At 38.5% G+C, this 11,326-nt stretch overlaps 1 protein-coding gene across 1 annotated transcript; it reads right to left on the bottom strand.

Moving 5' to 3' along the window:
• Positions 1-454: 454 nt before the first annotated feature.
• Positions 455-11,119, bottom strand: LOC139165928 (DGAT1/2-independent enzyme synthesizing storage lipids-like). Its single transcript, XM_070749168.1, has 6 exons — positions 10,861-11,119; positions 8,416-8,580; positions 8,032-8,225; positions 3,859-3,919; positions 2,778-2,917; positions 455-576 (listed from the first exon to the last, which is right to left on the bottom strand). Exons 1-6 carry the CDS (start codon positions 11,066-11,068, stop codon positions 472-474), a joined length of 873 nt encoding a protein of 290 aa, XP_070605269.1. The 5' UTR covers positions 11,069-11,119; the 3' UTR covers positions 455-471.
• Between the last annotated feature and the right edge of the window lie 207 nt (positions 11,120-11,326).

The raw sequence follows: 11,326 nt of genomic DNA, 5'->3' as shown, positions 1-11,326 counted from the left end.
CAGTCCACTTACTAAGAAGGAAAGTATCTAAAAAAATATTAACTAAAGCAAGACAGATTTCTAGTAATTCTTTTCAAAGTGTTGAATGATAAATCCTTTTATGATAACAGTACGAACTCTTAAATTTTTAGGAGTATCAACATAAGAGTAACTAGTCAGTATCTTGCTGTGTTTTCCTTTTCCTTCTTTTTGAATATTAGAATAACATTTGGTCTTATTCAGTCATCTGCCAGTTCACCCGGATCTCTCAAACATAATTCAGAAGGGATCAGGAAAAAAAAATCATGTAACGGTTGCAATTTAATCTGATATTAGAAGTTTAAATACATTGAAGAAATAAATGTTTTCATCCCATCTTAATCTTGCCCTGACATTTTGTTATAAAAAAGTTCCTGATGGAATGCAACCACTACACATATAATAGCTATTTATACACTTATATTATCCGCAGAGATTGTTAATGTTATATAATTATTTATCTTTGTTATGTGCATCAAAGCGTTGTCTAAGAGCATGCAATAGGCTTCCTGGGATTTTCTGGTGCTTGTCCCGTAAATCTTCTATTGCCCTTCGAGTCTGTTGGAGCAGTGGAGTGGCAAGAGGTGGGATGGAATGGAAAAGAAAAAAAATATTTAATTTAGATTTATGGTTCAGGAACTATTGAGAGAACATTCTGGAACTAAATACACCGTATACGGACTCTATAGAACATACCATATATTTAATATATATAGTGGAACCTCGGTTAATGAACGCCTTGCACAGCAAACATTTCGGATAACAACCAAAAATGTTGTTAAAACTTTGCACCGGGTACTGAACAAAAATTCGGATATCAAACAGAAATTTTTGATTGTTATTCGAACTGTTACACCCATTGTCTCTCACTCCCCTGGCTCTCTTTACCTCTTTACCTCTTGCCTCTCTGCGTTCGTGTCCTCGCCAGGGGAACAGCAAAGTGTTGCTTTGGCTATGACAAGGCAGGCACTGAGTTTGCTGGTTCTGGGGGTGGTGGTGGCAGCAACTGCTGAGGCAGCTCTAGCAGCTTCCTTTCGAGGAGTAGCAGTGCCGGGGACATCACATCCATGCCCAGGCCCCCAGACCCTCGCCCCCGCCGGTGCTACTGTCCTAGAAAAGAAGCCATTGGAGCTGCCGCCAGAGCCGCCACCGCTGGCCTCAAAGAAAAGCCCCCCTGGGACCAGCAAACTCAGCGCCTGCCGAGGAGACAAAGGCAGAGAGACAAGAGGTAAAGAGGTAAGGGGGGCGAGTGAAGGACAAAAGGTGTGTGTGGGGAGAGATAAAACCTTTATCATGGGTGCTCCTGGAATGGAACACCCGGGATAAACAAGGTATCAGTTTTTCCCATAAGAAATAAATGCTGGGAACCAATTAAATCCATTTCCTTTATTTCTTATGGGGAAAATTGTTTCATATACCGAACATTTCGGCTAATGACCAACATTCCAGAATGGATTATAGTAATTAGCCGAGGTTCCACTGTATATAGGATTTTAACTTGCTATTTGCCTCTTATACTCCTAAAAATATGGTAGTTGATTGATATTTACTTGTTTTTAAGTTTATTTCTTCATTTTTACAGAATACAAAAAAATGATATACATCTCAATTGTCCTTTACAGATCATAGACTGTTTTGTTGTATTTCTTATTTACAAATCTTATTTACAAATTCAAAGATTGGAATAATAAATAAGAGAGATATGTGGTAAATATTTGCATTTATAAACATATAGAAATATCAGTATCATTCTAGCTTATTTCTATCTTGGTCCATTTATACCAGATTATCCCATATCTTGTCAAATTCTTTGTCATTTGTTCCCTTAATTTCTAGGGTCATTTTATTCATCTCTACACATTTATAGATTTTATTCATAATGGGATTTTTTCATTTTTCCAAAAATGGGCATATGATATTCTAGCTGCAGTTATTATAATTGGATAATGGGTTTGCTTAGAATATTTTTTCCTCCAAATTCCTAACAACATGCCTTCAGGAGTGAGCTCAATTTCCTCCTTTGTGATTTCTGATGGACTCATATGTATTGTATTCCAAAAACCTTTAACTTTGGGACAGGACCACCATAAATGAAAGAATGTGCTGGTCTCTTTGTTACATTTTCAACAATTTGCATTTCATTTTGGGTACATTTTAGCTAATATTGAGGAGGAAGGTACCATCTGTAAAATAATTTGTAATAATTTTCTTTATATGCTGCGGATTTTGTTATTTTACAGTTGGTGTTCCAAGATTTTCCCCAATCAGCTAGGTGGATATCATGTCCGACATTTTTTGCCCATGCCACCATGGGCCCTTTTACAATTTCTTCCATCTTATCAAATTCTAACAAATATTTATATAACTTCGTGATTATTTTATCATCTGGTGCTATCAAGATTTTTTTCTAATAGGTTTGTGGCTGTATCAGTACATATACCTTCTTTATCTTTGTTATATCTTGATTTGATTTGCATGTAAGTCCACCAATTAATCTTATAGTTTTGGTTTTATTTGATTGATATTTTTATTTATGCATGCTGTTAATCAGATTGTGTAGTTTGAATAACTGCTGCTTAAATAGTATGGGATGGATGATAATCTTACATTTATGTACCAAACAATATTTTTGCACATCTACTAAATGTATTTCAATAGCTGTTTACAAATAGTGAGTATAATGTTTATAATTTCATAAAGAATGAATGGATATTTGAATTTGAATGGATATTTACACCTTACAATAAAAATACACTTACTTGTTCAACTAATTTTTCAGGAGTTATATCTGGATCATATGGAATTGGTTTTCCAATATGAGTTATAAGTTTGACTGGAAACAATCCACATAATGGAAAGATTAACCATCGGTTTCGTTCATATAACCATCTCATTGGTCCTAGGTACAAATTTTAGAAAATCTCAGATGTGCATATTAGCAGATTGCCAAGAGTTTAAGACTTTGTTAGAAGCCTTATTTAAATGCAATAATTAATACCAGTGCTGGAATCAATTAATGTAAAGTTTTTGCAATATACCAAGAAAAGAAAATAAGCCATCATGTTTGAAGCCTTACAGTTTGCAAAATGCAACTTAGATTTAAAAGTTATGAAAAAAATAGAATTAGGAGAACAAGCTAATCCTGACACATAAATAGACATACAAATACTGTACAAGTTGCCTGACAGGTAGAAGACTGATATATAAGTAGATAGATAAACAGATAAGCCAGGCAGTCTTTTGAGGATAAATACCAATTCATTTAAAGAATATGGATAACTTTGCTAAATTTCCATAATTTCCGGGTCATCCCTGTGCCTTGTAATTCCATGACATCACGTCAGTTATGGGAAAGGTATTAAATTAGTTTTTCCACCAAATCTCTGGAATTCTGGAGTATGTACATATGCATGTATATTTACAGTATATGTGTATATAACTGTATATGTGTATGTCTTTGTATATGTCTATAGAGCTATAGACTTATAGGTAGGTAGGTAGGTAGGTAGGTAGATAGATAGATAGATAGATAGATAGATAGATAGATATAGACATACAGACAGACAGACAGACAGATAGTTATAGCTAGCTATCTAGTTAGATATCTGAAGTGAGACCATATACAGTATTTTCTCATTCTAGGAGAAAACTCATATATACCACCCCTTAAACAGTTTTCCTAGCAATAAAAAATAAGCTCAAATTAATCTATCCTAATTATATTTTTAGTTTATTCTTGCTTGAATCATTCAAATTAAACATGGTAAGCAAAGATGCAGCTGTACAAACGTATAGTCTTAAATAAATAACATTCCCAAGAATAAATAAAGTTTTACATACTTATATTTAAATATGACATATATCCTTCTCTAATATTTTGTGTAAACATAGGAATGATTGGCTAGAAGAAATAAAGGAAACAGATAATGAAATTATTTTAGTTACAGTACATGAAAGAAATGAAATGTATTGCTTAGAGATAAAAAAACACTAATTAAAAGGTTATTTTGATACATTAATATGAATAATATATTGTATAAGATAATTATACTTTTATAACTCCTATCTGTTATTTTCAGCAGAGGGTTGTGTTTAACCACAAGGGGCAGGAGTTGATATGGTCAGTTTGATGTCATTCATGTCACGGACACCTGTGGTGGTCTGAGTGCTTTGCTGGAGAAAACGGGCCCCCAAACATAGTTTTTAGCTGCTACAGCCTCCTGCAACCTTCTGTTAGTGAAAGCGGAGTTCAGGAAACAGCACACGGCCTTCTCAAGGTCCATTTTCACTGACAGAGGCACCGTGGTAAAGTCTTTTGCTTTTTTCAGGGCAGCTATGTTGGTCAGATCTAAGCAGCCTCTGGGCCAGATCCGGGCCCTAGACTTTGAGTTTGACACCCCTGACCTTTGGGGGAAGGTGATGATTAAGAAATCTTCCAGTGACCGGTTACAGCAAACCACCTTCCCAAGCTGAAGGAGATCAGCAATTGGCAGATGACCTGAATGTGTTTGACTGCAGGTTTGATAAGAAACCACAGCCACTTATCTGCACAACCTCCACCCCAGACACACCAACAACAGCCAAATCTTCTACAACTGAACCCATCCCACTGGGTTTACAACCCATAGTGATCACAGAAAAGGAAGTGAAAGATTTATTATACAAACAGAAGCCTGGAAAAGCACCAGGCCCAGACAAGATTACTCCTTCTTGCTTAAAAGTCTGTGCTGACCAATTGGCCCCCATCTTCACCCAAATCTTCAACAAATCACTAGAGTTGTGTTATGTTCCTTCTTGCTTCAAATACTCTTCCCAGTGCTGAAGAAGCCCCCCATCAAGGAACTGAATGACTAAAGACCAGTTGCTCTAACATCTGTAGTTATGAAAACATTTGAAAGGCTAATGATGTTTGAAAACCATCACAGATCCACTGTTAGATCTCCTGCAATTTGCATAACGAGCAAATAGATCAACAGATGATGCTGTTTATATTGCTCTACACTACATCCTTCAACATCTTGAATCTCCAATGACCTACATTAGGGTCCTCTTTGTAGACTTCAGTTCAGCATTCAATACCATCATGTCAGACATTCTCTTAACCAAACTAAATCAGCTAGCGGTACCTGAACACACTTGTAAGTGGATCACAAACTTCCTAACAGGAAGCAGCAGGTGAAGCTAGGAACAATCACATCAGATACATGTACAATTAGCACAGGTGCCCCCCAAGGCTGTGTACTCTCACCACTTCTCTTCTCTCTATACACTAATGACTGCATCTCAAATGATCCATTTGTTAAACTACTGCAGTTTGCAGATGATACAGCAGTCATCGGACTCATTCGAGACAATGATGAATCTGCATGCAGGCGGGAGGTTGAACAACTATCCTTGTGGTGTGATCAGAACAATCTAGAACTGAACACACTGAAAAGTGTAGAAATGGTAGTAGACTTTAGGAGAAACCCTTACACCTTTCCGCCTCTCACAATACTAGACAACACAGTATCAACAGTAGAGTCCTTCAAATTTCTAGGTTCTATCATATCTCAAGACCTAAAATGGTCACCTAACATCAAAAACATCATCAAAAAAGCACAACAAAGAATGTTCTTTCTGCGCCAGCTCTGGAACCTCAAACTGCCCACAGAGCTGCTGATACATTTCTACAGAGGAATCATTGAGTCTGTCATCTGCACCTCTATAACCGTCTTCAGAGGATAATCAGAACTGCAGAAAAAAACAATTGCTGCCAACCTGCCTTCCATTGCGGACCTGTATACTGCATGAGTCAAAAAGAGGGTGGGGAAAATATCTTCTGACCCCTCACATCCTGGACACAAACTGTTTCAACTCCTACCCTCAAAACGTGGCTACAGAGCACTGCACATCAAGACAACTAGACAGAAGAACAGTTTTTTCCCAAACATCATCACTCTACTAAACAAATAATTCCCTTAACACTGTCAGACTTTTTACTAAATCTGCACTTCTATATCTACTAGTTTTTCTCATGATTCTTATCATCCTTTTCCTCCCACTTAGGACTGTATGACTATAACTTGTTGTTTGTATCCTAAGATTTTTATTAATATTGATTGCTTCTTCATTGCTTATTTGACCCCTATGACAATCATTAAGCGTTTTACCACATGATTCTTGACAAATGTATCTTTTTCTTTTATATACGCTGGCAGCATATGCACCAAGACAAATTTCTTGTGGGTCCAATCATACTTGGCCAATAAAAATTCTATTCTATTTTATTCTAAAAATGAACTAGAACTTTCATTTTTTCCTGCATTTCAGATACATTATGGTTGAAAATGTAGCTAGATGTAAGAGTTGGACAGCCAAAACTCTGTCCGGAATTGCGATCTGGAATTTGCCCAAATGTACACCCTAAAGCTAATTTTTTGGAGTAGATGGGAAGAATTGTCAATTTTATAGGCACTTGCAATCAACTGGGAGTCATTGGTTCCCTAGCGGTGGAACCTCTTCTTTTTAACCATTTTGGAGTTTTACTTTTTATTGTTTCTTGAAGACTGAAAATTCTTCAGCACTTCAAGTTTACCATTTGCTAAATGCGTTAAACTTTAAGATGTTTAAGAAGAAAAACATATTTCTTTCCAGCTTTGTGAGATCTTTATTTGTTTGCATCCCCCCTATATACAGTAAATATGTGATTTTTTTTTGAAACTTTTAAAAATGCTAAGACTTTGTAAAATTGATTCAAAGAAAGAATTTAAAATTAATCACATCTTCCAGTGTGGGAAAAGAAGTGCTATTTTCAAGACTACAGAGCAGTGATGGCGAACCTATGGCACGGATGCCATAGATGGCATGCGGAGCCATATCTGCTGGCACACGAGCCGTTGCCCTAGGTTAGCTCCAATGTGAATGTGTGTGCTATCCAGCTAATTTTTGGCTCACACAGAGGCTCTGGGGGTGCATTTTTGGCTTACAGAGAGCCTCCGGAGGGATGGGGGGGGCTTTTTACTCTCCCTGGCTCCAGGAAAGCCTTTGGAGCCTGGGGAGGGAGAAACATGAGCCTACTGGGCCCACCAGAAGTTGGGAAACAGGCTGTTTTTGGCCTCCAGAAGGCCTCTGGGAGGTGGGGGAAGCTGTTTCTATCTTCCCCAGACATTGAATTATGGGTCTGGGCTCTTGTGCAAGTGTGATAGCACGCACACACGCTCTTTCGTCACCCGAGGAAAAAAAGGTTCACCATCACTGCTATAGAGATTCACAGTCATACAGGTCACGATTCTCCCAAATGTGCTTTTTCAAGAGGCAATTGGAATTTCTTGTTTTTATTTGAAAACATTTTGCTTCTCAAAAGAAACAAAACATCTTCAAAGACAATCTAGAAAGTCCAGTTTTTTTGGGGGGGGGGAGTGCAGGGGAGAAGCATAATTTTTAAGATTTATAGGGCAATGATTTTATTTCTAATTTTATGACACTTGTATTACTTATCGTTTTATTTTCTTCATTTTTTTCAGGAGAGGTGGCAAGTGAAGGATACTTTCTATTACAATCAAGTTTGGCATAGATGGATAAGTCGTAAGCTCTGTTTTCCTATGCACTTCCTATCTAATAGTTGATGCCATTGTGTGTGGATTGTATGGATTGCTAATGGTTGGATAGACACATTTTACTAGAGCAAAAAGGAAGGTACGGTCTTCCTTCCTATTTTAATTATTACTTTTATTTTCACTACTTCTGAAGTTACGCTATTTGTATGCATGGCTACATAATGTTTAATGTATGCATTTATATTTTCAGTGTTTTAAATAGTTTAGCATAATAAAATGATAAAAATAGAAAAGGGATTTGAATTATGTGAATTGAAAACCATAAGATTTTCTATTTCCTGGCCTGGCAAATCTGATTTTTGGTTGTACGCACCCTCCTGTGCATTAGCAAATAGCTTAAAAGTAAATAGTGGTATTCACAAATGCATATTCCACTTTAAAAGCATTACAAAAAATATAAAGAGAAATGGCTTACCACTTTGGCATCAATAGCCAAATGAGCAAATCCTTTACGTGCTTTCCATATTAATTTATACTGGTTATTTCCATAGTTTTGCTCTCTTAGTCCTCCTGGTGCAAGTCCAAGTAAGTGCCCTTGCTTCAGAATATTTAAACAGCTTTCTCTTGTAGGACAATCACACTGATTAACGGAACTGAATTGTTTTAGTCCTGCAAAAGCAGACCTAAGAAATCATTCTGTTCTTGCTTGTAAGATAAAACAGAATACTTGTACTTCCATCATGACATAAATCCAAACAAGAACTTTAAAGAAGAAAGATTGGACTTCATAGGTTAGTGAATCAATTTTATTAAAGACCCCCCCCCCCCCCCAAACCCCTAAACATAGTAATTCTTTTACCTGGTAATTGCAAGATACACTTTTCTACCACGGAATAGCAGTGTCTCCCAGTGAGTCTATACAACCTCATTACAAAACAGTAATAGTCCAATGGAAGGGCTCCATGATAATAGACAATAATTGCTGGTCCTTTAGGTATGTTTTCTATTCCAGAAATCTCATAACCTGTTAATGGGAGGTTAAAAGTCTTTAAAGGAAAAAAGTTTCCTATAGAAGATCACATAAAAATGGCATATTTTTCATATCATGATAACATTTTAAATCAAATGTGTTTTTGGAACTATCACTGATCCTCAAAATAAAAAATGAAAAGAAATAGAATCTGCTGAGAAATCAGTGTTACTGCTTTTTTGACCTCACATTTGGTCTATTTCCTATAAGTTACTTAGATTCATGTTACTTAGCGACATCAAACCTTTCTCACAAATGTCCATGTCTTTAGAGATTTTGTCCATTCTAAAGTCTCATTTTTAAAAAGACATTCTGGGCTTCAGATAGCTTCTTCCAGCTTTAGCGAAAGGTATAGTTAATGATAATGTTTAACAGCCTAAGTCCGTGGGGGTGAACCAATGGCACGTGAGACTTTGCCCTGTTTCAGCTCTAGTGTGTATCTACACTGGCTAATTGATTGTTGGCCTTCGGAAAGGCCATTTCAGCCTCCAAACACTTCAGGGACACTTCTGTGAAACCCCGGAGGCAGGGGTGGGCTGCTGCCCAGACGGGAGGGAATGCAGTGGGGAGCAAAAATGGAGTTCCACCCCAGAACACCAAATTTGTATTGAAAGCTGAAAGAAATTACAGGGCATCCTGTATAAACCACCCACATTGTGGCAGTAAGGCAAAAGAAATCCCCTAACAGACAAACGGGAATTTCAGAAAAACACACTTCTAGTTTGCTGTTATGCTGTTTTTTGCACTCCAATGGGTCATGGAAGCTTCCCGGAAGCTCTGTAGTGCAACAAACCTCTGCAACCTCATATAAATATATTACAACTGTCCAGCCATATATATAGCTAGTAACAAATAGCATTCAATGGGCAAAAGTAAAGCAGAGCCAGGCCTCCACCCCCTTCCCTGTTAAAGGCTTTTTCTTGTTCGCCGCTCACCCAGCCTACAAGCCAGCCAGCCTCCCTCCCTCCCTCCCTTGGTGCACTCTTTGGGTTCAGTGACCGCAACAGTCCTGCATTCCAGAGAAAGGGGAGCTGCTTTGCCAACAATGACCCTTTTCTGCATTCACACGAGATATGAAAGCAAAGCCTAATGCCAAAATCCGGGTTGCTACATCACACCGCAATCAAAGGGGCTTCCCCAAATCCATTTTTTCCTGAACAAAACAGGCATCTGGGGAAAAGGTTCCAAGGTGGGGTCCCACGAAGGAAGTCTCTCTGCCCTCTCTCTTTCTGATTTTCTCTTTCTCTTTTCTTCTCTTTCTCTTTCTTCCTCCTTCCCTCCCCTTCCCCTCCCCTCCAAGAAATCAGTGCCGGACTGCCCAGGCTGGGAGGAACATGATCCCTCAGTCCACAGAGTGGGGGGGGGGGGAGAGAAGAGAGGTGTGAAGTGCATGTGGTTGTCTTCAAACAACTTCTAGCCGTGGACCCCTTTGTCTAAGGGACGAAGCTGAGCAGGGTCTCTGGAGATAGAGAAGGGGCAGCTCAGCAGTGACCGCATGCTCCCCCACTGAAGTTAATTCTGCATGACAGCCCAGAAAAGCAAGAAGAGCCACTAGGCCTTTTTTTTCCCTTTGTTCCCCTTACATTCACCTTCAACATAATCCATTGTGCAAAATTTACCAGCCGAATAACAGGGAGGGGCTGTAATATCCCCGCCACCACTTAGGCGGAGTCACCAAAGCTTTTCCTAAAAACAGGGAACATCAGCTTGGGGTCAATTTTGATCCTGAGGGGTAGTTGAGTGCTTGCAAACTGTGGCTGAGGCATGATCCTAGGAGAGAGCGATCCTGCCGCTGAACATTTGCTGCTTTGCTGCCCTAACTTTTAACCCAGAATATTTGTGTTTGTGGCAGCTTTACCTTGCAGCTAATACCGCCTGCCATTGGCTTGCTCCCTATTTTTAGAAAAAGCTTCAGCAAACTTCATGCAAGGGAGGTTGTCAAAGGGAAGCAGCTAAGTTTTAGGTAGGATGCCTGTCTCGCTGCCTGCCAAGTCCCTGCCCAGCCCCCACCCAGCCCCTGCTCCACTTCACCTGACCTGACCTGTCACCCCCCAAAACACACATCCTACCTGACCCTTGTAGCTCTGTTGCATTCCTGGTGCATTCCTGGGCAGCCCATTCTAAAAGAAAACGTCTAGCGAATTCGAGAACTTTGATTATCTTTTCAAGAAACATATGATCACATATAAGGATTGGCCCCAAGAATGATGTCTATGAGTGAAAATAAATTCCTTAACTCTGGTTTAAAGAATGAACGAAGAATATCTTACTTACTGTGCAGTATCTTTCCAATCAAGTCTGACATCAGTGCATACGTTTTCTTTGGCATATCCCATTGTTTGCAATTGACATCCTCTGGCAAATTACCAATTTTTTTCCATACTGTATATACTAGATTAGTGGCATAGAAGATAGAAAAGGCAAAAAGGAGTGGATAATATAACAGTATCAATATCACTAACGCTGTTATGGGATATACCATAAAGCCTGCACATTCTTCCAAAATGTAAGTTGACCAGATGGAATATTCTTTTCCAGAGGCATAGGATATATTTTCTGCAGTCATGTTTAAAGTCATGAATAAATGTACAAAAATGCTCTCTACCTGAGGAAAAAAAATACAAACATGCTTTAATATGTTTTCATGTTTAATGTCATTTACAACCCCTCACTATTGTTAAGGAATGTGCAGAACCCTTGAGTTGTCAAGGTCACGCACAGAGGAAAAGATGGGATTCCA

Source organism: Erythrolamprus reginae, chromosome 3 (assembly GCF_031021105.1).
Source record: "Erythrolamprus reginae isolate rEryReg1 chromosome 3, rEryReg1.hap1, whole genome shotgun sequence".
Lineage (NCBI taxonomy): Eukaryota > Metazoa > Chordata > Lepidosauria > Squamata > Dipsadidae > Erythrolamprus > Erythrolamprus reginae.
Note: the sequence above shows the minus strand (reverse complement) of the source record. Positions and strands in the feature narration are given on the sequence as shown.

Coding starts and splice junctions, on each gene's coding strand:
- LOC139165928 (XM_070749168.1), bottom strand. CDS start 11,068: ATGGTATATCCCATAACAGCGTTAGTGATATTGATACTGTTATATTAT. Junction 8,581..10,860: donor GATTGGAAAGATACTGCACA/GTAAGTAAGATA, acceptor TCCCATTAACAG/GTTATGAGATTTCTGGAATA. Junction 3,920..8,031: donor TGGCTATTGATGCCAAAGTG/GTAAGCCATTTC, acceptor TATTTCTTCTAG/CCAATCATTCCTATGTTTAC.